A 27,378-nucleotide genomic window follows, 5' to 3' on the forward strand; every position below is an offset into this window, starting at 1 on the left:
GAAACACTAAGCTTCCATAAATATGGGCCTAAGTGACTGTGCTAGTCTTCATCTAATGTCTTTAGCACCCATTTTAATTGGTGTTATGACCAGGAGAAACATCCACAATAGATCATGCTTTATATCATCATGTCAATAAAAAAAGCGTGAGGGGAAATAAAAGTAACATGACATAATATTTCATTCCAAAATGTCACAGCGCTAACTCGTGCTCTTACAGTTAGCTCTTCATTAGATACTGAAAGGCTAGCAGAAGGGTAGATACCGCTTTTTTCAAGGCCACTGTCCTGAGGCATTGGAAGGACAGTGCTAGAGGCATTAAACCAGGTGTAGTCGGTGGTATCACTGACTATCCACAAGTCAACAGCAAGAATGCTTCCTATCACTCACCTTGATGATGTTCAACAGCTCTCCCCTATCGATGCAGCCATTGCCATCCACGTCATACAATTTAAAGTACCATCGCAGTTTTTGCTCAACCTTGCCCTTGAGGACCAGACTCAGAGCCGCCACATACTCCATGAAGTCCATGTATCCATCCTGCACGACAAAACAGAGTTAAATACTTTCTGGTGCCATTTCTGTATAAGAGAGAACACACGTGTGCATGATCACAGATAAGTACTCACTAGCATATTAAGTCTGCCTTACCCTGGCTTCTTCAAATTCATCCATTTCTGCTGGAAGACTGTTCTATGCATTCACTACTTCTCATGAAATAACTAATAGCTTCCAAGTAGATTTATAATGTTATTTCCATGCTAACACCCCAAAAAAAGGCAGATTACTTTTTTAGGTGATTCACATGATCAGTTCATAAAATGTTATCATTTTTTAAAAACTCAATTTGTATTATTGTTTGATACACAATATTAAATCAAGAATAAGTGAATTTATATATATATTTTTTTACAAACCATGACACAAGGATAATTTTTTAAAATAACCATCAACCAACAGCCACCCCGTGTTTTGTGGAGTTTGTGTCTTCCACTTCCTCAGGGCTGCATAGAAAGATTCAAATTGATTAAATAATAACCAATAGTTGATAGTCAATGAAAAAAGAAGAAAAAGGAATCAGTCAGGACATGTCACAATCTTTTTTGAAAAACTAGAGACAGAAATCACAGTCTATTAAAATATATACTATAATATGTTAACATCAGCTCTTTTCTACAATATACAATTGATTGAAGTTATAAAATATTTTATATATTCTCATTTTCTAAAAAAAAGCAAGTTATACTAAAACCAGCATTTCAGCAATTTTATACCATACCTTAAGTTATTTATTTCACACTTCGACTCATTACATTGTCTTAACTTCACATCAATCATAGATTTTAATTTTCAAAACAATAACGCATAGCTCTAATTTGCTCTGTATTCGAATATGTGCAAAGTTAGAAAATACAATCAATAACTTGGATTCCAGTCTTGGTCCTAATTCATTGATAGACCATTTGTCACTACTCAAATGCTAGCAGTTAAGTCTTATAACCCCTTACCTATAGTGTGTTGTTCTCCAGAAAAGCCTAAACTGCGGGCCTCACTAAAAATCTTTAAATTGTGACTCTCTATGAACCTTGTGAAGAGGGTGATGAATATTAAAGAAGTGGCACATGGTCTATGTTGAATGTGAAGTAAAGACAATGGAATGGATTCCTAGTCCATAATATATTTAAGAAATTGCAATTTGTGTCTCTCATTTTTTAAAAGATTGTGGCATCATTCTATGATTTCTTTCTCCTTTCTTTTCTCTACTGATTATTATTGGATCAGTTTGAATTTTCCTTCACAGCCCTGAGGAAGCAGAAGAGAGAAACTCGGTGAAATTAATGCTGGCTGTTGGTTGTTGGCTATTTAGGATAATGTTATTGTTGTACCATGGTTTAAAAAAATGTTCTGTATACTTTTACTTATTCCTTATTTATTATTGTGTATTGAAAAGAATCACATTTCATAATAAAAATTGTGCTTTGAAAAAAAATGGTTAAATGTTATGGAATGGTCATTTGACTCCCATCATAAAGGAATCCCCCTTGGGGTGTTACAGTGGAAACAGGATGTCAAATTGGGTTGTGCTTGCTTGGGGAAACACACCCAATAGGGTTTTGAGGTGTAGCATTGCCATGGTTGTGCACTCTGTGCACATCTTTGAGTTTGCACAAGAATCCACAATTTGGAAGGTAATATATATTTTACATGCCATGTGCTAAGAATCTAAGTGCTTTTGAAATGTTATGTTTTCAATATACGCTTGTGTTTGTCATAACATGACTTCAGTATGAACTTGTGCTTGCACGGCCATGTACTCAGTATGGAAGACTACTTGATATAGTAAGCGTGAGATGTGATAAGCTAAATATACATGTATAATTGAGGTGCCACATGCTCAGCATGTAAGTGTTTAAAAGGTCACAACATCAACACACTAGAACTTGTGCCCTCAGCATGCACTGCCACTGCCTATGACTTTGCAGATCGTACCACTTATGGACGCTCAGTGGCATCACTGATGACATCACTGATATCATCTTAAGGGACATCATTGATGGCAACATTGAGCATGGTGGGGCACAAGTTCTAGTTAGCTCAGTAGACTATAACTGCTGAATTCCAGTGTTTGGTTTAGTTTAATATATTACATTTTAACTGTAAGGTCACTTTAACCATTAGTTATATATTTCCACACATAACTATATATATTAAAGTACATAACAGGTAGCCATGTAATGTGCTACAATATTACCATTGAGGGTTTCCGGTGACATCATAAACCAATAAGCAAAGACTAAGTGGTTTGTAAATGTCACCAGTACTCAAAGATGGCAAAATAGGACCACATTGCACATTACTAGTTATGTATGTTTTAAATTGCATGTTTTTTTTAGGGTAAGCGTTTTGGGAAAAAAAGCTGCTTTCTTCAAATACAGCTAAAAAAGGACATTGATTGCAATTACAATAGTTAGGTTTACCTATCATGAATAAATTATTAATAAAACAATGATGAGGGCCATAGGATTTATTTGATTCTGAGGCTGCAGGGACTACAACATAATTGTGGATTTAATACATTTACCACGTAAATTGGGCATCTGATATATAAAAGTGGCTTTTTAATGTCTTGTCTCACCTAGGATGATGAAAAGCTCACAAATGGCAGTGTCTTGTGAGTACCAGTTTGAGAGTTGGGTTTCTTTAAAAAAAAATAGGATGTCATGGCCTTTCCAGAAAAAAGGAATTGTTCATGTGACCCTTTCTGGCCTCGCCAAAGTGATTGGAGCAAAACCCTGAATCCACCCTCCCCACCCATTCTTAGCTCAAAAGGATTGCCTGGGAGCTGTGGAGCAAAGTCTAGGTTGTATGAGCCTTCCCATTGTTGTGGAGCAATTTTAATGATGTCCCTGGGCATGTTATTTTAGCAATTAGGCCTGCAGCCTGTGCCTTTTAGCCTAGTAACATTTTATTCTGCGTTGTTTTATGATTTTAGAATCAGCCATGTTCATTGTGATGTTTTATTTTCTTTATCTAGTTGTCCTTTCACCTAGGAAAGCATGGCGTTTCTTAGCACTACCTTCTTTTCACTTTGTCCTTTCCTCAAGGCTGGAGCAAGAGAGGATTTTTGACACAAGTGGTACACTGTCTCTCTAACGTTCACAGAAACACACGTATCCTGCTTGCTGAGACCACCAGTTCTCTGGCCTACATGGGGATAGTGTCTCTACAGACAACTGGCTTCCTCGTTACTGTTATACTCAGGTATGGGGGATGATATCTTCCCAGGGGGAATCCTAAAGGGCGGATTAGAGTTTATCCTGCTGTGCCCTAACATGGCTTAGGTAGGAACTGCATATATTGCACATAGTGACAGTATGGTAGGACTTTTCCTGTGTTTCACTCTCCTTGTCACCATTTAGCTTCTACTATGTTTCATCGTTCGAATTATCACATTCCATGCCATTTTTTCTAAGATGCAGCTGATTCAAAAAATCTTATTGAACCATTTTTCTGCCTCTGCTTGTCTTTACATGTGTGAGACTAATGTAACTGAGAGAAAAGGATGAGATCTGATCAACCAAGATTTCCCTGAGAAGTCATCTTGTCATGCGCCCGGTTGCCACAAATCATCCCTGCTCTTGGGCAGAGATGAGGTATTACTAGTTGGCCGTAAATGGATTAGGCTACCAGTTGTCACATGGTGTGCGATTGGACTAAGTTCCCCACAATTCAGGTGATGCTGCCACCTAAATCCAGCAGCCTCATTAGGATAATGAGAGGCCACTCAACACTATCTAGTATTATTTACTATTTACTCGGTGCAGAACAGCTGCCACTGTGCAGGCTCTACGGCTCCACTTCTGTATCCTATACACTAATCTTCCATTCACTCTACCCCTGTCCAAGTGTTGAGAAGTAAAACCTGTGCAGTGCACTGCTGCAAGTCTTCAGCTGCCACCAGTCAATTTTTCACCTGTCAAGAATGTAGCAAAGAGATTCAAGCCATGAGGAAACTGTTTAGTGTGCAGTCCTTCACACTGCAGGATACTAAATGGCCTGCCCCCACAGAATGTGGGAAAAACACATCAATGTGGTCACTCAGAGAAAACAGATGCCTACCCTCCACATGCGCTCTAGGCGCTGCCCAAGCATGGTGGCAAAATGAACTGCCCTACAGAACAAAGCAATCACTTTACAAATAAAAACTGACAAACAGTTACTTTATATCACTGAGGAGTTAAGACAAGGCTGGTAACACCGGGAATTCAAATAATAAATGGTGGGTCTGAATCCTGCTGCTAACTCCATCAGGACATCTAGTAATGATCTGTGGTATAGTACACTGGCCTAGATTTATTAACGGTTTGTGCCACAAAAGTGATGCAAACTGGCGCAAAGTGTGAAACTGAGGACCAAGATTTACTAACACAATCTGCCTGGTTTGTGTTACTTTTGTAGTGCAAACCCAGCACAAATTCTTTTGGTGGTATTTACTTTCCAGCAAAAAGCAGAATTTACGTTGGAAGCTTTGACAAAGTAAAACAAAATAGAAATATGCACTAGTTTACGCTACTTTGCTCAAGGGGATGTTCCCTCTGTGGTACATGGGCTTCCCCATGCAACCAACCATTGATATTGACTCAAATCTCTCTTTGCTAACATGGGTAGACAGGGATTTACGTTAAAACTCACACTTCCTTGTGGTAGGTGTAACCGGGGATCAAAGTTTAAATCTCCACATTTTTCCAACTTTGCATATGTGCTGTACTGTACAGCAATCATATACAGTGGGAAATATATTAAAGCATAGTTTTTGTACTGGAAAGGTCCCTTTCCAGTACAAAACCTATGCTTGATACAACACGCGCACACTTGCACCATGCTACAAGTGTGTATGCGTTGCACTATAGCAGCTTGAAGCATGCCAGCACATGGAGAGGGATAAGACAGCACCATATCTTAGTAGATTTGACACAGTTCTGCTCTCCCCCTTTCACACAGAGCAGTGCAGCAACTTTTCTTGCTGTACTGCTTTGTGTGAAAAGCTAGTGCATCTGTCTGGGGGTTCACCTTCCAGCACAAAATTTATTTTGTGCTGAAAAGTAGCCCTAAAGTAACACAAAGTAACTTTATTCACTCCTTTGAGTTAAATCGAGTCAAGCTGGTAGAAGAGCATCCCCATGCATCCACTTACGGATTTTGATGCATACCCTTACCTACCGAAAAAGATAACCCAGGCTTTCAGCCAAAATTGTTTCTTTTCTCCAGACTTTTCCAACTTTGCATGTGTGTTGTACAACACAGCATACAAAACATAAAAGTTTTAAAGTATATCTAGGAATAGTATTTTGTACTGAATTGGTATCCTTTCAGTAGAAAACCTATGCTTGACACAACACACACACAAACCACTGGCACTATAATGGCAAGATCTGTGTGTGGTACATCGTGTGTGGGGCAACGATGATTACTGGGCTGCGTTAAATACAAGTAAATCTGACAGTCTATGTCTCTGTAATGTCAGAATCAGTACACTCAAAAGTGCCATAGCCCATAAGAGATGTTTCTGTAAATCCATCAGTCAAGAGTTCCATCTTTTATATTTTGTATTTGAATTACATAAATTATATTGAATACTACTCTGAGAAATACTTATTAAAATTGATAATTCCGAATAAAAAAACTTAGAAAGATGTATAAAGGAATATTCTGAAGGCATTGCTATGAGCATTACATTATGGTATGTGCTGTATTGTTCAATAATAATTGTAATACCGTGGACAAATACAGTATATGTTGTGCTGACTGAGGCATACATCACCGATGCTGTTACACAGATATAATATTTTTAAGTCAAAATAAATGTTTTTGAAAATGTACTAGTTTTCTAAAAGGCTTCATTAGCACAGACCGTAATCAGGTATTGAGCTCAAATTACTGGGTGCAGGTATTTAAAGAATGTCATATTGTGTGCGCCACAACTGTTGGGCACGACTGAAGGCCATACACGACCAAACGCCATGCATAGCAGGTACTATTTGTGGACTAGGCCCAAGATGAGGCTAAATGCCTTCTTCTTTGCTTACACGCCTCAGCTCTTGGTCAAATATGCAGGCACTAATGGAAGGAGGCCCTGTCCCCAGAGCCATGGAATAAGAATGAATAATCACTGGCACGGACAAAAGGATGGGTCTAGCCAGCTCCAGAGGTCAGGAGGCCACCCTTTGATGCCCTCACCCAGGGAAACATAGTCAAAGAACATGCACTTTGGGTTCTGGGGGAAGGGAGACTGGGCACAGAGCATAGTTTGAAGGTCACATCCTGCACCCAAAATCCTGCTGAACCTTGGGGGCCAGTGGATTGGGTGCAACCAATGGCCAGGGCAGCAGCACAGATATTATGGCACATTGTCAAAAATGATACGCAGAAGACTATGTGAGCCAATGAATAGCATGCAAGGAGCTGTCAAAGACCATCCTTGGCACATAGAACTTCCTGGATACAGCTGACAGCAACGTGGGCCGTAGAGCAGAGAGGCAGAGGGAATACGTGAAGCGTTCTTCCACAGGCACACTGTACCCAGTGAATGCTAGGATCAGCTGAAGGCCACGCAGGGCTGTAGGCACAGGTACAGTGGGTACAACGGATGTCCTAAGGCAATGCCTCACACCTAGAAGGCCATGTACGCATATGTGAAAGATAATACCCAACAAATAAAAAAAATGAGATCTTGAAATATATTCTTCAATTCAGTACATGTCACTCAGTTCTTTGTCAATTATAGGGCCTTTGCTCTAGAATGTTTTAGATTGCAAGCTACACAAGATCTGTATAGTGGGCCCATTAACTCATTGAGCAATCTCACGAGCATCAGGTAATCTTGGCCATCAACCTCTCTTCTTAGAGCCCAGTATAACGAGCACTGGCAATACCAGTCATTTAGCATTTGTAGTACTGAAAGGATTGAGTTGTACACTGAAGAGGTACCACATGTGTAGAGGTAAATGAAGCTTATTTCCCTCATACTAGATGTGCTTGTTCTTTGTGTGAGAAAGGATACACTGCTGCTGTCGTACTTTACTGACTTTTTGTGTAAGTGAAGCTTGCTCTACTTCTGCGTGTGTTGTACCTGTGTTGTGATTGGTTATTAGTGAATACCTTCTTGCTGTATCAACTCCTAAATTATTGGAGCTATCAGGTGGAACAACTAAAGGTGCATGGACAGAGGCCAGAGAGCAAGGTGGGAGCTGTTCAGAGACCTATAGTGAAACAGCAGTGTGTACAAAGGGGAGCCACACAGGGCTTAATGTGCAGAGTGCAGCACAGGAAGCAGCAGTGCATGCTCCTGCTACATACAGGAGATATGGCATGTGTGTCAGTTCAAGATTCCCTCTGAGAGAACAATTAGAGGAAAGGAAGCAACATGCAATGTGCAGAAGAGAACAGGGAGCAAGGAATGTGTGCAAGCTTACCTTGAAAACAGACAGGGCTTTAAGTGGGATGATAAAAAGTGGAAGGTCTCTAAAAGGGGGGTTGGCAAATATAATTAAGAGCACGGCTTAAACATGTCAAATCAAAATCAAATCAAAGGTGCTTGTATAGCGCACAGCTACCCAAACCAGGCCTCCTGGCACTAAATGCAGAATAAACCCTTTAACAACCTACTCCTGATTCCACATGCTGCAATTAAAAGAGATGTGTTTTTAGCATTTTTCTGAAGATGACTTCTGATGTTTGGTTTCCGAGGAATGCTGGAAGGGCATTCCGAAGCCTGGAGGTGAGAAAAAACAAAAGAGCGACCTCCACTCCTTGCCCTCTTAATCCTTGGTACCATCAGGAGTCCTTGGATGCTAGACCGTAAGGTTCTTTCTGGAGTATAGGGTCTAAATAATGATCGAATGATCAGAGGTCCTTTCCCTTGAGTGGTCCAGTAAGCTATGCATATGGCTTTAAAGTAAATCCTTTTTTGGACTAGAAGCCAGTGCAAGAATGCCAGTGGTGGCCTGGCTGTTTGATAGTTTGGGATTTTATAAAGAGTTCTTGCTGCAGCATTTTGTATCACCTGGACCCTCTTCATCACATATTTCAGACTTCCCAAATACAGTGCATTTCCGTAATCCAGGTGAGAGTTTATAACACTTTGCACCACTATTCTTCTTGTGGCAAAAGGTAGCATCTGCAGAAATTTCCTAAAAGATCTTAACATGCCAAAGCATACCTCGGCCAATTTGTTAACTTGAGTCTCCTTTGTAAGCTTATCGTCTATCCAGAATCCCAGGTGTTTTACTGCTTGGGATGGCTTCTGACTATCTCCAGGTAATCTGGCCATGCACGTTCCTGACACCTGGAGCTGGCCTTGCCTTCCAATAAGACCTCCGTTTTCTCCCCATTAAGCTTTAATCTACTGTTAGACATCCAGTCTGTGACTTCCTTAAGGCAGGAGTTTAATTGCTCGGTGACTTGAGTAGAAATATTTGTCAGGGTCAAAATAATCTGCATGCCATCCTCATATGAGACTAACACCAGCCCATGAGAATGAACAATGTCTGCCAGTGGGTGTACATGCAGTCTGAATAAGGTAGGGCTCAGTGACGAACCTTGTGGAACCCCACGTCACCGCAAATGTAGGGAAGGCAAAAGAGCCCTCACACACTTGAAAGCTCCTGTCCATCAAAAAGGATTCCACCCTTTTAAAACTGGTCCCAGTTATGCCAACCTGCCTCATCTTTTTGATTAGGATAGCATGTGAGACCGTATCAAAGGCTGCACTCAAGTCCAGCATGATGATCGCCGCTGAGCCACCCTGAACCAAAATGAAACAAAGTTCCTCTGTGGCTGCAGTTTCCATACTAAGGCCTGGTCTCAAGCCTATCTGGGTTGGATGGTAAATGCTGCGCCTTTCTTAAAAAGCTAGACAGATGCTGATTAGCATGTTTTTCAAGTATTCTGTTAACTACTGGGACCAAAGAGATTGGTCTGTAGTTGTCCGCTAGTTTGAGATTTGCCATGGGGGGTTTTATCAAAGGTTTCACGAAAGCAAGCTTCCATGCTTTCAGTACATCTGCTGAGTCCAATAAGTAATTAAGTATGTTCCTAATGCGTTCACATACCACCTGTCCACCTTGACCTAAGGTATCTGGCGGGGCTGGGTCCATCGGTGAGCCAGATTTAATAGATTCAAGAAATGTAAACTTAATTTCTGCAATTTCCATGGTTTGCCACCTGACCGGTACTTGGTTCCTGTTTGAGCTTTCTGCTATTGCGTCCATATATATATTTATATATATATATATATCACCACAACTAATATACACCTAAAACCAGCCAGGTCTATTCACTTTACAAATGCTTGTTAGCTGTAAATAAATTAGTTACAAAAATGATTTTGCTGTAAATAATTATTATTGAAAATGTTTCAGTTCTCAAACTCTGAGACTCTGAATTAAACACTTTTGAGGGCTGTTGAAGGGGTAATGGTCTTCAGACGGTAGGAGTCTTCTGAGTGTTATGTTCACTCTGTACTAGACATGTACACCCTTTTTCTCCTCTCATTCCATCCATCTGCATAGCTTACACCTCGTCTCTTTCCTCTTCAGCACCCTCTTCTTGCTTTCTCCTGAAAGCACATCCTTGCATATCCTTCAATTCACCACCCACTAAACACACAACACACCTACTCACCTGTAAGCACTATGTTTTATTTTTCTTTGTCTTTATCAATATTTGGACCAGTGTGTACTTCCTTCACACACATTTGCACACTATCAACATTTCAAATGGAATACATGACCACTGCTCTGTGTGCTTAGCAGAAAGGCCAAGAATTGTAGCACTATGAATTCTGAACACCTTTTTGATCAATGACAGGCACATTGAGAAACTCGAACTGCCTTCAGTTCATGCTCAACTCCAGAGCTCTATGATGGCCTGATATAAACACCTGGAGCCATATTATAAAAAGTGCCTTTGGTATTAAAGAAGGTGTTGCAGGCACTTGTGAGGCCCCCTTCTGTAATACAGATAGCGCTGGTGCACACGTGGAGCCAGTGCTATCGCAAGAGGGAGTTCCCTCATAGGGGATCCCTTGACCTCTGCACCCACTCTGTACTCTAACGTAGGCGCAAAGGCAAAGAAGCTGTCATGAGGCGCTCTGAAAGTGCACCACAAAAAGGAGGCACACTGTTAAGTGCGCCCCTTGATGGCAGCCCTCTGGAGGGGCTTATGGGGTCCTATGAACCTACAAGGGAATCTTTAATCCCTCTTAAAAGTGCAGGCGGGTTCTGCCTGCACAATGAATCACAGAGTGGCTTTAAAGTAGCCACTCCATGTTTCACATGAATGCGCTGCCTCCAGGACAGCACAAGCTTGTGGTTCCACTGAGGGCAGCGCATTCTTCATACTAGGATGCACTTTCACTGTTTGCGCACAGGCCAACAATTTTAACATTGGCACAAACAGAAAATGAGCACCCTATCTGTAAAGGGCCCCTGGGGCTACTCAATTTAAAGTATGAAAAAAGCACAAAGAAACACAACATCTTGGAAATAGGTAACACTCTTAGAGAAAGCAAGATTAAGTAAAACGTATAAACAGGAAGTAAATCGCTGACATGGATTATTACTTCAATGTTTTTGGCATTGATTGCTCACAAATCGATCAGTGGTTTGGACAATTAAGTTAAAGGATATGAACATAGGGCCTAGAGACCCGTTTTATTGTCCGTTTTTATTTACTACCGGGTCTGAGACAGGGAGGGAACTGGCCCACTTAAAACCCTGCATACAGAGACCAGGTACAGAACAGGGAATGTTTCCCAACACATCTGTCACACACACACACTCCGTCTCCATTTAGATCCCAAAGTTATTTTAATGTGACACGAACAAGGGCTGAAACCAAGCTTCAACTAGCCAACTGTTCGATAGCTATTGATTGTGATGCATTAGAAAGAAGGATGATTTGATCAGGGTCACACAATTCCGAAACCTACTGGACCTGACTGAATTTTTTCTGAAGTGGCAACTTAGACATTCCAGCGCACCTCAGCAGCCCTATGCACACAACAAAGAATTACATTTGGCAGCGGTAGAGCTGCCTGTCACCCCGGGAGTCAGGGCTGCGTGATCCCGAGTGTTTTTCACGCACAGTCGTATGTCGCCTACTTTAAATTTACAAACTGAGTGTTACTGCTTCTCGTTTCTTCCACCGTGCGTTAGTTTCTATGTATTCCTTATGCGGCTCACATTTCGCGCTTCTTCTCAGTCGCTGGACCCCCCCATGGGTCTCAGGAAAGGCGAGTAGGACTTGGAAAGAGTCAGTCACAAGACACATTAATGCAGCCTTAGGGTCAGTCAGGAACCAGATGATGCGTCTAAAGGGCCAGTAGGACACTGTCAGTCGCAGTCTGGCACCACTGAGGGGCCAGTAAACCTGGGAAGAGACAGTCAGGATGGCGCCTCTCTGCGATACAGGGCTTAAGAGAGCCAAAAGTCAGGGTGTTGCCTTTCAAACAGACTACACATTAAAGGCGCCGCTAATTATTTTAATTACTATTCAGTCTTAATTATCAATCGTTTTATATGTTAACACTATAGAGTCTACAGGAATTCATGTTGCCCCTAAAATTGTCAAAATCATGAGGATCTTTTGATCAGAGTAACAGTGTGTTGAACATTTAGAGGTAATTACCGCACTTATGCAGTTTCTAAGCTCTGTAAATAACAAATGTTGCAGTTATGAAGTGCGTGCCACTCAGAGAACAGCAAAACTTGCTTGTGGGTGCCTTTTCAGTAGGCGGAAGCACTGTTAGGGGACAGATTTACTATCAAAATTCAAGAAATGAGACTGAGAGAGGGCGACAGGGCAGCAATGTTGTGACGATGCAGTTCACTCAGTACATGTTTTGTTTGGGTAGCTGATGAAAGTCATCACTTCACTTGTGTAGATTTTGCATAAGGTGATGGGTTTTGAATGAATTCTTGAGTTGGAGCAGGACGGGTCATTCCCAAATAAAACCATTTGGATTTCTCAAAGATTTGCTCAGTAAGATTGGAGATCAACATCAGAACAATGGCTTACATTTAAATTTAACTAAAGGCTAACAAGTTTTATTTGTTACAATAGGTCTGACAATGTTTTCATGACATTTATCAGAAAATGGAATGGCCTGCAATGTCATAGGGTGCTAAGTTCCAGAGTAGCATGTTTACTGTTTTCTAGAGTGGCTGGTCTCTGAAGATTTTTTAAATTATTATTTTAGTAATGCCACTCCTGTAGTAAAGAACTGACAACTCAGCACTTTATAGTTAATCACTGGGCGGTGCATTAAAGGTAAGAGCCATTTCAGCATAGCATAGGTAACACACATCCAATATCTGCCTTGAAGACAGAGGGGAGACAGGCAGCATTGTCTGGCAGCGCAAGTAAGTCAGTTGCTTTTGACGGCAGGGTGAGTCAGTCAACGGGTGGTGTAATGTTGTGAAAAGGCAGGCGTTTCTTTCTTTCATCAAGATCCCAGCCAGGGTGAAAGGCTGCTATGCAGGGGCACCTCGTTCAAGAGAGATGGGTAGGCGCACTGGCGGACCAAACTGTGCAACTGGGTTTACTCAATTATGCCGAAAGAAAATGCAAAATATGCAGTATTATGCTGCATCTCCAATAACTGTGCCGTCTCGTTAGGTGGTCATTTTCACACGCAATGATGCAAAAGGGACCCTGGCACTATTCAAAAGACATAGGGGGTGATTCTCACCCTGGCGGGCGGCGGAGGCCGCCCGCCAGAGTTCCCCCCTCCAGAATACCACACCGCGGTCATTAGACTGCTGCGGGTATTCTGGGTTTTACACTGGGCTGGCGGGCGACCGCCAAAAGGCCGCCCGCCAGCCCAGTGTAAAACTACCTTCCCACAAGGACGCCGGCTCAGAATTGAGCCGGCGGAGTGGGAAGGTGCGACGGGTGCAGTTGCACCCGTCGCGAATTTCAGTGTCTGCAAAGTAGACACTGAAATTCTTTTGGGGCCCTCTTACGGGGGCCCCTGCAGTGCCCATGCCATTGGCATGGGCACTGCAGGGGCCCCCAGGGGCCCCGCAACACCCCATACCGCCATCCTGTTCCTGGCGGGAGAACCGCCAGGAACAGGATGGCGGTATGGGGTGTCAGAATCCTCCATGGCGGCGCAGCTTGCTGCGCCGCCATGGAGGATTCATTTGGGCAGCGGAAAACCGGCGGGAGACCGCCGGTTTCCCACTTCTGACCGCGGCCAAACGTGGGTCTTGGACCGCCAGGGTTAGAATGACCCCCATATTCAGCAGATGCCATTGAAAGTTGTATTCACCAACAATTAACGATGTTTTCTTCTACGGAAGGCTGGAGCATTATTTTATTCACGTTGGGCCTCAATACTATGTCAATTGCCACCCAGAGATGTGCAGTTTGCACAAAAATGGTTTGTGAACGAGAATGCAATTTTGCGATGTAACCCATCTACTAATTGGTCACAGTGCAAATTGTCTTTTCGTATGGGGTCACACAATGACCTGTCTAATGAAAACTAATAAGCAGTCCACAATTTGCGCCCCATTGTGATTAGCTGTGAATGCAAGGTTCGAATCTGGCAAGGTACCGGAGATCTCTGTTCCTACATTTGCATTGCAAAATGGGAAACACCTGGAACAACGACTTCGAAACCACAAAGTCGTGAAAAACGAAAGCAAAACAATGTTTTCATTTTCCACGACTTCCTGGTTTTGGTACCTTAACCGCGCATGTCTGAACCACGTACATGCGTGGTTAAGGTACAGAAGAAAGGAGTTGGAGTCAACGCGGAGAAGAGGAGGTAAGTTGGGCTGGGACTGTTTTTTTTTGGGGGGGTGGGGAGCTGGGGGTGATTAGGGTTTGGGGAGGAGGGGTCAGGGTTTAGGTTTAAGGGGTGGGTTGGGGGGTTGGGGTGTTTAGGTTTTAGGGGTGGGGGTGGGGACTCTGGGTATTTTTAGTTTTTGGGGTGGGGGCTGGGGGTGATTAGGGTTTGGGGGGAGGTGGTTAGGGTTTAGGTTTAAGGGGTGGGTTGGGGTGGTTTAGGTTTTAGGGGAGGGGGTTGGTGTTCTGGTAATTTTGGGGGTGGGGGTTGGGGTAGTTGTGGGGATGGGGGGGTCGTGGTAATATTTGTGGGTGGGGGCTAGTGGGGAAGCATGCTGGAACCGTGCATGCTGATGGCTAATGTCTTTACAAGGAATGCGTTTTACATGGTAAAATCGTTGTAAACGCATTTGTAGTAAAGGCATTAGTGATTAGAACGAGGTCGTTGTTCCGACCTCGTTGTTGAGAAACGGGTGCTTGAAGCACCCATGGTTCCGACATATAACCTTGCAAAATGAGAAGCATTTTAAAAACACCATGTGTTATTAACAGGAAAGGTGCTACTTTACAAAAACATTTCCCATTTGGAAACTGTGATGGGAAACCCAGATTACTGTCAAGATAGTGGCCCCAGAAATGACGAGAGATACTGAATACAGACCAAAAGGACTTGATGGAGCAGAGATTATAAAGTCTCTGAGGATGACAGTGAGACTGGTTTTTACAGAACTGGTCACTGTTGCTTCCCTTCTGTCCACATCTTCTTTCTTTACCCTGGTATCCCTTGGAATCAAGCCCACCGACAAAGGGAGAAAAGAGGAGCCAACAGACTGGCAAGTGGAGAAACGAGTGAAAGAGTGCCAGGACTTGGAAGGACAGCAACTCTTAGGTTGGAAATGACAGACGTCTAAAAGCTGGGGAAAGGACTTTAGCCAGGGAGAGAGAATACGTTTGGCTCATGTTACCACTTGATTCTGATGACAATCTATCCAGTGCCTGGATACCCTCTCAGGTGAATAATAAGCTATGCACATCAATATAACATAACATCTTCCTGGTCAAAGTAAAGTTTGATATTGGGAATTTATTAGAAAGGTCAGGCTCTGTATTTTTTTGTTCATAAAGATTGTGACTTGCGCTTGTGCAAGGTACAGTGCTCCAGGACCTCAGTTTCCTGTGCAAGTAGCTCATCCAGGCCAGTTTTTTGCTTTTGCATGTTGGAACTTTTAGTCCTGATTGCATAATGGCATAAACAAGACTTCCAGTCCCAGAATACAAATAATAACCTGGTCTGCATGAGCTGCTCAAGTATGGACCTGGTAAACTTGTGATCTCTGTTAAAGGGGTCTAACTTCATCTTTGGTTATGAGTGAATATTTTGGTGACTCTATATGTACTACTAGGTAGATTTATGTAAGAATCCTTTAAAAAAGGGTTTCTGGAATGGAACGGCTGACATCAAATAGAAATCAATTTTGTGTATCAATTTAATCAGGATATATGTATGTACTGCACTTAATTTATGAACTTTAATGGCGTGGAGGATGGAATGCGCTTTTTAATGTTAGATTGTGCTGCTTTGTTCGAAGGATTTGAGGATTGAACAACCACATGTTTACTTTTTTTAAACCTTTTGACGGTTTTGCTTGTAGTTTCTTTGATTACTGAAGTCTGTCTTTCTTCCTCATTCTTCTGGTTTTATGGACTAAAGACTAAAACGACAAGACTGAAGTCGAGGCTAGACCTTAGTCAGCAAGTCCCAATACTATTTCTAGAATCGGGGACGTGTCCCCTTTAGTTGCAGGCCATGGGGGGTGGGACGGCATCCCACATAATCTGGGCTGATCAGAAGTGTGACCTTGTGCCTCTTCACCTTGACCGTGGCACATGCAATCATAATGTGCCCTCGAGACTTATATTGTGGTTTACCTGGCTGCATCCACTTTAGCTTCAAAAATGAAAAGAGGTGGGCACCTCTGGTCCTCCCAACTACCTGCAGAGTACCTGCGCTGTGCACCATTCCACTGATGTACTCTTGCTCTATCTCAGCATGTGACAATATCTATCTAGTTACTCACGTCATAAAGCTGTTCTAAACTCTGAGTTGAGTGAAAGGCTTTTTGTGTGTCAGATTCGATGTAAAAATGGCAGGAGGTCTTTTACACTAATAGAAAAAATGTTCTTCGTGCAACTGTTTGAAATGCATAGTTTTACAAAGAACTTTTTGAAGGCATTTATTATCAGATTTAACAAGTTGATCATAATTGCCAAATGGCCTAATGTCTTTTGTGAAACTTCAGCCAGTACTATATTTTAGTCAATAGAATTTTGCATTCTGGGATTATGGGGTTTCAACATTGAATGAATGGATTTAAAAATCCAAGCAGGCATACAGCTGTTGCATATAACGCCTCGTCCGGCTGAAGGTGTGACCACGAGGCCACTTCCTTGCTATATTTACTAATGCCAATGACTTTGGTAAATTGAACTTATTATGGCCTATGGCGGGTTCTGAATAGGCGACATGCAGGTCACATGCGGATCTCAACCGTGAGGGCTTTAGCAAAACGTTGGTGAAGGGTTTTACTGTTAAGAGTTACCATGAGAATCTTGAAGTAAATGAAGTATATGAAACTTCAAAACAAATTCATATCTGGGTGACTGCACAATTGTTCCATATGTCGATTTACGGACTATTACAATGTCATAGACAGGAAAATAAGACCACTTTATTAAGGCGAGGCATTTGACTGATGTATACCACACTGCATGCCATATTCTTGTTTTGACCAATCACTTTGCTATGGCTAATTAGAGTGTCACTCATCATTTTTTAGGACTTTTGAGATGGAAGAGAATTGCTATTTTGCCTTTAGGAACTTCGGCTTTGCAATATTATGACCTTCATTACAAGTGACCAGGGTTTGGCCCCGATAGGTTTGTTCTAAAGACCTACCACTATGGAGATAGTGGAGCTCTGGGGCTGCGTTTAACGCGGAAAGCTGGTGTTCCCCTTGGACATGATTACTGAGAAAAGAAGTAATTCTGGGTCTAATTACCATGGTAACTACTCATTCTCCTCTTGGAATTCCACCACCAGATGTTGGCTGCAATTAGCAGCCAGATCCCTCAGGTGAAACTTAGCAGTCCTACAGATTTACCAAAAACCTTATAATTCTGAACAGTCCCCATCAGGATTCAAAGGAACATTACAATTGCAGTTTGAGAATACAGATTTAAATGTATCCTTAAGAGTGGCTCCATCTTTATTACAGCAGTGATATTGTGATTTCCAGCGTGTTTAGATTCACCTCTATTTCAATGAGGGCACTATGTCTATGGTCGCTTTTATGCATGTTTAAAATTCTGTAGGAGCCTTCCGATGTGGTGCCAGGGGCTTACAAAAAACATGCTTGGGTCCTAAAAGGTGTGCCTGGTTAATATTTAGGCACGCTAGCATTAGGGCATTGCTTTCATCATAACGCTTTCAACTGCCAACGTTATTTGCACAAATAAAGGCTTCTAAAAGGTCAACATTAGACTCACAAATTACATTTGCTCACATTAAATTTCTACCATTATAGTGGAACTTCAGTGTGGGGCACTGCCACTGGAGGCGATAGTATTCGGATTGGGCCCTGTAGCAAATGTTGGTGACTATGAACAAATATGTAGGTTTGTGTGTTTTTACCAGGTATGTGGGCTACTTTCCCTCCCTAACATTTTTATCAAAGGCAGGAGTGAATCTGCTTTCGTATTGGAAATTCACAGTAAACCACAACATTTGGTGGGGGTGTTGTGAAACAGGTTTCTGCTTAGGGAAAATAGTTTTCACAAGCAGAAAACATAAACCACTTTGTCTGTGGAAGTTATGACAAGCCATGTGAGTAGGACAGTACTCCAGGATTCTGACAATCAGGCCCACTTAAGTTTGCAGCTGGATATAGGCAAGGTATTGGGCTGTCTAAAACGGAATACCAAATTGTGTTAATTGTGACAGCTCCTATTTCCAGAGCTCAAAAATTGCAGAAGCGCAGCATGAAGCATTTTATAACAACAAGTACTACTGCTATTTGAGTGGCACAGGAGTGCTATTGTTAGAATATCATTGAATTGTAATGAAGGATTCTAGTTTCACATTTTCACTCATTTTTACAGATAACTACTGACAGACATAACGTGTTTCTTAACTTATTTGTTTTTAAAAGTGGAAAAATGTAGAAAATTGGACTTCTTGAAAGTGAATCTCCATGCTGTCTTGCATAAATGTCAGGTCAACAGGTGAGCAGGTAGATGGGAGTCAAAAAACACAGGATGAGATTTCCATATATCCAGATATATACTAATATATGTGTAGTCAGTGCTTTAAATGGAAAAATAGAAGTGCAGGTACTCTCTATCAGAGTACCTGCTTGTTTCTGAGAAGTGCCGGTACTCTCCAATTAAAAGTATTACGTTTTTCTTGAGATATGCCGGTACTCTCCCTCTCAAAATAAAAAAGTGCCGGTACTCAGTACCGGAGAGTACCGGCCCATTTAAAGCACTGTGTGTAGTATAATGATAACACATACCTGTGGGTGCAGTGTTTTCTTATATTTGGGTGCTTAATTTGCTAAACCATGACAGACATCAAAGTATACGTGCATGTTTATAAATTAAATAAATGTGGCAATACACTATTTTGTGACAATTGTTTCACACAATACAAAATAAATGTGGGTAAACACCAACGAGAAGGTGAAAAAATAAAATGGATAAATACATACAGAAATGTTAAAAAATAAATACCATAAAACAGAGAGCCCTAACTGTAACTGCATTTATATAGTGTTTACTAACCCTAAAACCGGGATCCCTAACAGTAATTGCATTTATATAGTGTTTACTAACCCTTATGATGATGAAGTGCTTTATGGCAGGTTAGATGGTACTTAGGAAATCACTATACAAATTAATCTAGTGGTTATTGGTTGTTGTTTACTGAAGGTTACTGTATCAGTCCTGTGCTCCCATGAAACTGTTCCATGAAGTTACTCCATTTTCTTGTGGCGCATTATGTTAGTATGAGCTAGGTGTGATCATTAGTGTGAATTCATGCAAATGGAAGGTGAGATGAGAAGATGGGCTAGACGTTGCTAGGTATTGTTTGATGGCAAAGAATGATTACACATGAAAGTCTGTGATTTATGAGGAGGGGTATGGCCAGTTTTCAGAAATATAGTAGAGAGTAGGGAGATCAGCTCGCAACAGAGTACGCTGCTCTCAGGGACAGTAAGGCATGCAGAGAGTCAAGGGTAAGGAGAGGGTCATTCAATACAAAGTAGAGACAGCACTCAATAGAAGGTTAATTGCCATGCAGATTTAGAAATGTAGTCGGAGGAGGCTTTTTGAGACAGCATGCAATCTGAAGTTGTAGAAACTATAGAAAGAAGGGAGGGTGGTTTTCACCTGTGAGAAGGTGCTCTATGTTAGGGCATGTTTGGTTGTTCCATTTGGCTGCAATGGTGTTTAACAGTTTCTCCTTTGATACATTATTTTCATATTGAAGATTGTTTCGATTCTTGCTCTTTCTAATATGAAGAACTGTGTTAATTGGTATTTCCTGGTAGCTGGTCCTTTGGGATTGGTAGGTAAGATATGGAGGAGTGGCCAATCTCTAGGATTTGCATCTATCATTCTGTTATGTATTTGTTTGAAACTGATGCATGGGTGGTATTTTTGTAGGTGGATCTGGTTCTCCCGAGATTAATGAGGTGCTTATTTGTAACAGGATTGTCTTGAATTGGTGCTCTCTTGGTCTTAGAGTGTTCTGCAGGTCATCTTTCCAAAGGCAGAGAAGCCAGAATTTGAGATGGCATTTAATTTTGTGAAGAAAATATAGATTCCCTCACTGCTCATTTTAGGAATAAGCAGGTCCTAACTATTCTTCTGACTTGTGAGTGATTCTCAGTTGTTCTAATTTTTGCAGGTAGGGACTTCCATATGTTGTCGGCTTAAACAGAGAAGATATCACAACCAATAGTTTTATTACTATAAACAGCAAGCAAGTACTTTGTATCTGTCTTGATGAGATATTATCCAGCTGACACACCTACTAAAATAACTATTGCTATGTGAAATATGCCTAAAATAAAGATGCTGGAAATCATGTTTTTTTTTTAAATGTTAAATTTAAGTAGGTGGTTGAGGGAAAGTGTGTCATGCTAAGGGATGATATACTAAAACACCATTCAGTGGCTACTGTCTAGGGCAAAGTTTATAAATGTTACTTTGAACAGAGTTAGTGGGCCAACAAAAGAGTTTTAAGGCATATGGGATGTAGTGGAGCTGTGGTTACATATTCTAGCACTACTTGTAAAACAGTAGCCTTGGTTTTGCTGCACAGGACAGAACACAATGGACTCCTTGGGTACAACTTTCTAACCATATTGAATATGCAGTCTATTGAAGGCTTAATTCTTAGATGATGGTGCAAATAGATTTAGTTGAACAGCCCTACCCCAACCAAGTCTGTTTAAGCAAAGAGAGGACAAAAGCTACTCCATGTGTATTTCTGAAACTGATCCTCTGGGTGAGGTTCTACACACTTGAAATACCAGGTTTTCATGCCCTAGGTCAATGAATGGCCCAAGATAGAACACACACACATTGTAAGCAGACTTCACAGATAGGAAAGATGAGTACTGGGATGCAAGGTGCACTTTGCCTGATATAATACAATGTGTCATTATTGTCTCAGGGCTGAGCCTTGACTTCCAAACTCAAGGTAGTGGTTTCACACCCTCTGTGCCTTGTTAGAGAACCCACACTTTTAACAATAAAGCTGAGGCTACAATTTCCAATTGAAAACTGACACACTCAGCTAATGTCTTCTTGCAAATATGGAAAACCCTACATTTGGTCTTTTAAACCTGTGACCTACCTAATGCCATATCTGTGTTCATGACCAGCTCACACACTGAGTAGAATAGTCCACTAGCCATAAATGACAGTTCAATCCTTCACACGTAGATTTTTATTAGTTCTTACAACCAGTGGCGTAACAAAGGCCCCGGCAGCTCCAGCAGTGTGCTCCCCCCACCCCCCGAGGTCTAGGGGGCCCTTCAGCACAGTATACTGTGCACGGGCTGCTGGCCCGTGACTGAGTCCAGGGAGGAGGGGGCCCCATCCAGGTACTTTGCAGAGGGGGGGGGCTCAAGTTTCTTTGCACCACTGCTTACAACTTTGCACTTTGGTTCTTGCTTCTCTGCCTCTACAATGAGAACAGTGCTAGGACATACTCAACACCTCACAACTGACATAGGACAACTTGAGAGCACTACAAGGGGGTACATCAAACTGCTGTAATATTGTCAATCTTGAGCAGGTGACAAAACTCACCTTAGGCTCTCACTACAACTCTGATTCCTGCACACACCCCTGTTGTGAGTGGGTTGGAATTTTAAGTGATCATGACTTCATTGCACCCAGTATTTACCGGGGGCATTAAATGACGGCATGTCAAACGTGGCAGAATGTAATATGGGAAATGGATCTGGTAAATGTAGAACAAGCTGATTTTGGTGCCTAAGCTCCAAAATACATATTATCCCCCATTGGCAGAAAAAAACACGTAAAAGGTTCTTTTTATCGCAACCCGAAAGTTCTTATCCACGAAGAGTCTCATTTTAACCAAGCCAATAAATACTGCACCCTCCTCCCTGGCACTCACAATTACGGCCTTAGCACAAAAAAATAAATTCTAACAATTGAAATCAAACTATTGCCTGCTATTACTTTCTTACTTTAGTGCCATTAGTACAAATGCAACACTGGCTAAAATAAATGAGTATTTAAAACCACAGGATAGTCATAACTGTGCTCAATTCATAAGTCTGCTTTTTATTAGCAGGTTTGAAAGATTAGTTTTAAAAACACCTATTCCTATTATGATATCGTCCGTTGTGCAATTTGAGGTTAGAGTGTGAACAGATCTTCAGGAGTTTTGAAAATGTTTCTCTGAGTTTGATTCGAAAAAAAACTTCCGGTAAATTGAGACATGAGCATGGTAGTTTTACAAAATAAGTCACTCACATTAAATACGCTGGTGATTCGTCAATAGGAAAGTGTTTTGCAGAGTTAACAACACTGTGCTAATAACAGTCATTCGTACACAGCCTAGAAGGGCACCTTTGCTTGTGCACCAGGCACCGGTATGAGACGACACCATTATTTATTTAAGGGGGGGGGGGGAGAAAAGATAAAAACAATGCATAGTTACCTGATTGAAGTCGAATGTGTTGAACATTTGTTCGATGTATTGGCTGGCATCCGGACTTAGGTTTTTCAAGCCGAAGAACTGCTTGAATTCATGTTGTGTGAGCTGCCCAGAGGGGCATTCCGTCATGAATTTCTTGTACCACTGGTGGATCTCAGTGGCACTCAGTTCTTCCATCGCCTTCCCGTCAATGTTACCCATTTTTGGGTCACAAGAAGGCAGCAATACAGTTTGTTAAACCAATCACAGCTCTATGATTTTATGAAAGCGATGTCAGGTCAGCGGATGAAAAAGCAGTTAAGGTTCATGATTCCTGTTCTTTTACTGGAGTCTTTGCCTCCTGAGCTCTACTGTCGACTGTTGAACTGGGAGCTTCATTGAAGTAATCTCTTCTAGCCGAAAGGCGCCTCTTAAACCAGCCTGTATAAATTAACTTTTCGGCCAATGACACACGACGTGATAATGACTCCCTGTTGATGGATCTGGCTAGAGTTCCAAGAACAAAAAAAAAAATAGAAAGGAAAAAAACAGAATGAAGATGGAATGGGAACTAGCCTTTGAGATTAACGGGCGATTCAGATTGCGATGGGGAGGTAATTCCCAGAAGGAACCTAATCTTGTAATCCACTTCAGGTTTGGCTTTGACTCTGACATCAGCAGCAAAAGCACATCTGAAAATAAGCAGAGTGGAAATCAAAAGTCCCTCCACCTTTATAGAAAAGGACACAGATTAGCAAGGTCACCGGGAGCACGACCGAGCGCGTGACCCGTGTTGTGCGCGCGACGCCCTCTGCTCCTGGGAGCGAAGGAGGCGCTGCAGGATTAACTGTTTTCACAGGATGGGCACGGTGGGGGCAAGCACTGACGTAGTTAATAATCTTATTCAAATCCTTTTAAGTGACTACTGGCAGGCCGCTGTTTATTTGAAAACCCATCAAAATACTTTTGGTGCCGCACTGGTCCAATGAGGAATTCTACACATTGTAGGTGCTGCTGCATTTTATAGTGGTGCCTAAGGAAGAGCGGAGCAGCACCATACCTTTGTGGCTATAGTGCTGTCCTGCATTATGCATTTCTCGTAATGCAGCGCCGAGCTGCCTGAATAAGTAGTGTATTTTCTCATTGGTTTCCATGCCTCAAAATGATGGAGTGCACCCATCAGCCTGTTGCAGTGCCATAGTTGTCCTACAGAGATGTCTGGTTGTGCTACGGAATCTGGCCATAGATGTTCGAAACTTGTACTCCATAGTCCAAGCTGGTGCATCTCTCTGGAACACAAGAGGCACAAAGTGGAAATAGAATAGCCCCCAAATCTGGCAAACAGGAAATGCTATTTGTTAAAGCAGAATTGTCTTGCAATGGCTTACATGAAACCATGCCTCACGGAAAGGGTGGTAAAGAGAGTCTAGTACCTTTCTTCTTTGATGTGCGTCAAAGGAGGTGTCAAACAGGGAGGACATTTATGTAATTTTTTAGGTCTTACCTGCCTGTCTTACAAAGGGCTTAGAACTAGCCTATTGCTTACCTTCCTCCTGTTAGGGTTGTCCCTCCCTTGCAGCATGCCTTAGTTACCAGTCTTTTTGCTAGGATGAATTATATCCTTCCACAGTTCACATTCAAGAAATTATATTTTTCTTTCTCTTTCTGCACTCCACAAGAGTGCTTGTGTTTTCCACCTGTTTCCCTCATGTGCTGCTTCCTCCATTTGAATACCTGCTCTCCAAAACGCTCCATGATGCTTCCCCCTCCGGGCACCCCTAGCTAACCCATTGCTTCCCCACCCAAAGCTTTTTACTTTTTAATGTTTACCTCTTCCCTGCCTCAAATGCCTCCATTGCTCCCCCCAATTATTCATCATTGCTTCTTCCTGTGTTCACGTATCCTCCAAGTTCCACAGACACTTGTCCCTTATAAGTCCCAACATCTGCTATTTGCTGCTGGGATATTCCTTTTTTTGAAATGCACACATGCGCCTGATAAAATTAATTTATTTTTGATTTACCGCTTCAGTAAACAAAAATAAAAAAAATGTCACTGTAGCATCATGACACATATCATGACGTAAATGTGAGCATGCATCTTGAGGCATGCATGTGTCCATGTCTTCACACTTTTTCGTTTTCTTCCTGATGCTGCACAGCTTTAGTAAAAAGCTTTTCTTTTGATGATGCTGAAAAGCACAGGTAAATAGCATGTGCAAAGCCAGGAGGTCAGAAAGGTGAGACAAACTGGCTTCGCCAATGCTTGTTGCTATTTCCCTTCCTCTATGAAAAATTTAAAGAGTAATGTACAGCTAGACATTTTCTTTAAATGCTTCAATTTTGTTTGTCATTTCAAATTGTTACATGCATATTTAATTTGTAATAAAAAGCTTTTTTACTCAAACATCTACTCCAGAATCATTTAAAAGCATCCTCACCCTTAAAATGTAAGTCAATGGGATGTAAGAATTAAAGAGTTTTTCAAAGTCCAGCATTCCTGAAGACCAGGGGCATAGCGTCGGACTGGAGGGGGGAGGGGGGGGGGAGGGGGGGGGTTGGATTGTAGCACCTCACCTAATACATTTATTTTATGGTAAATAGTTGGGTACAAGTGCTTTTAGTCCGGTATGGTGAGGTCTTGGTCGGACTTTACCAGGAATGTATTTTAACAAGCTATGCCACCGTGAGTGTTGGGAAATCTGAACTCGCACCCCCAGATCTTATTGACCAAACTATGCCCCTGCTGAAGGCAGCAAGGCATCATGTCTGTGTGTCACTATCACAACTGTTCCACTATCGCAACAAAAAACATAATAAAAACAGAGAGAAGGATAATAAACTGGGGACAGGGAAGATGGAGTGATTTACTTCGAGAAACTGACCTCTTGATTTATTCTATGACACCAGACCACAGACCTAACCAGGTTCCCCCAAAGGTTTGTTATCTTGTCTTCGGTAACTGAAAGATTTTAACTTTACACTTTGAACAAGTTATGGAAAAGAAATGTGGCCAGTGGGACAATAGGGAGGCTCTATCTGAAGAGCTCTCTGTGATGGGCCAACACATCCAGTAGCAGCTCTTGGTGAGACACATTTATCTGGATGATATAGCTCCAAATTGACCAAACTCCAGCTCTGCAGCACATATGTCCCCGGAGGAAGCCTTTTGGCTCATTTCTCCGGTCATCTACCCCAGTAGAGGCAGGGCCAAATATCCCAGTGGACCGAATCTATAAAGTATCTCTCAAGTTCTGCACCTTAATCCTGAACAAAGAGATTTTAAAGGAAGGTAGAAACAGACCCGTCAAATGTTCATCTGGCAGGCACTTGAAAGCCTTCTTTAAGGAGTTAGGACGGTTTCTTCTTCTCTGGTTCCAAACAGGTTCTGAAGTGTCATTTGGCCAAGTAAGTAGAAACAGCATAGGAGTGATAACTCTAAATCAGTCTCCAAAATATACCCACAGACACATCACTTGCTTTCACTTCAGAGTAATGTTGTTTTACTGCTGTGCCTATCGAATGCAGAGCATAAACATTTTTTACTATGACATATTATTAAGATATAGATTATTTACTCACCTTATCTTTAATCTTCTAAATAAGGAAAGCAAGAATTCCTTATGAGCTGCGATAAAACGTGTATGAAGTACAATTTACAGAATGGCTATACTGATACAACTTCTCCACTATTAATGTTCTTCTTTAGTACAGATTACCACATAATCCATTCTTCCTGAACACCATCACCATTTTTTTTAGTTATATCTATTTTCAATAAATAAACTTTACAATAGCCAGAGAATGCAACCATTGATTTGTGCAACCACCTTGGTATCTTGTCTAAAAGGATACTATCACCCACATGTTAAAGGTTGGATATATGCTTCTGATACAATTTTGGTGGGAAACAATGGGCATACTCATAACGTCGGGCGCATAAGCAAGATATATTGAAAATAACGTTAGGGAAATGATATATCCATTCCTAATTCCATTTTTATTTTATGGTATAATGTCACAGTTCCCTCAGTTGTATCCTTGTCCAAGTTCCGTTCCACAGTTAACTTGAACAAACCAGAAGGGATATCTCATAGCACCACATTTTTTCCCATCACCCATTTCTGTCAATGGTATAGAATGCAGTGGAAAGGTTGACAAATGCTGCATATACCAATTCTCCTTTGTTTTTAGGGTATTTCTTTGCCATCAATTTCAACAGGAGACAGATGGATGTATTAGAATGTTCTTTCCTAAATCCTATTAGGCATTTTGGAAGGAACTGCGTAACTCCCACCAGGTCTTTCAGATGATTTAATGGGCATTTTGCATTGATTTGTGGAGGTATAGGGATGAGAGAAGTCATTCGATATTGCATATGACTCCATCGCAAGATTCCAGTATTTCCCAGGCTATGCGTGAGTAGCTCACACATGATAATTGCCTGCCAACTGGTTATGCTGCTGCCAAAATGCTAAGGCAGCACTGTAAACCACAGTGCATGGCTTGCCTCGCTTTCGGTGGGACATGTGAAGCTGAAAATGCAGAACCATGTAGTCCACACTCTTTTGAAAAAATATTTTTTCTTTTCTTTAATTTTCTTCTCTACTTCTTTGTTTCCTTCACGTGCTTCTTTCTTTTCTCCTTTTCTAACTTTCTATGTTTTGTTAGTTACTCCTTTTTTCTTGTACTTTCCTTACAAGTCATTTTTTCCTTGTTTCTCCCCACTTTCTCTGCTTTTCCTTTTATTTCTTCTTTAAAACTCATCTTCTTTCTCGACTACTCTTC

General features: G+C 41.6%; 1 protein-coding gene across 1 annotated transcript in view; it reads right to left on the reverse strand.

The window, feature by feature from the left end:
- GUCA1A (guanylate cyclase activator 1A) overlaps window positions 1-23,366 on the reverse strand; it is a 78,959-nt gene extending 55,593 nt beyond the window's left edge. Inside the window, exons 1-2 of the mRNA XM_069238640.1 lie at window positions 22,616-23,366; window positions 391-540 (exon numbers count right to left, since the gene is read on the reverse strand). Of these exons, the coding sequence (XP_069094741.1) occupies window positions 391-540; window positions 22,616-22,813 (348 nt within the window). The 5' untranslated portion in view covers window positions 22,814-23,366. The remainder of the gene's footprint in view (window positions 1-390; window positions 541-22,615) is intronic.
- Window positions 23,367-27,378: the final 4,012 nt, after the last annotated feature.

This window comes from Pleurodeles waltl, chromosome 6, assembly GCF_031143425.1.
Source record: "Pleurodeles waltl isolate 20211129_DDA chromosome 6, aPleWal1.hap1.20221129, whole genome shotgun sequence".
NCBI classification, from domain to species: domain Eukaryota; kingdom Metazoa; phylum Chordata; class Amphibia; order Caudata; family Salamandridae; genus Pleurodeles; species Pleurodeles waltl.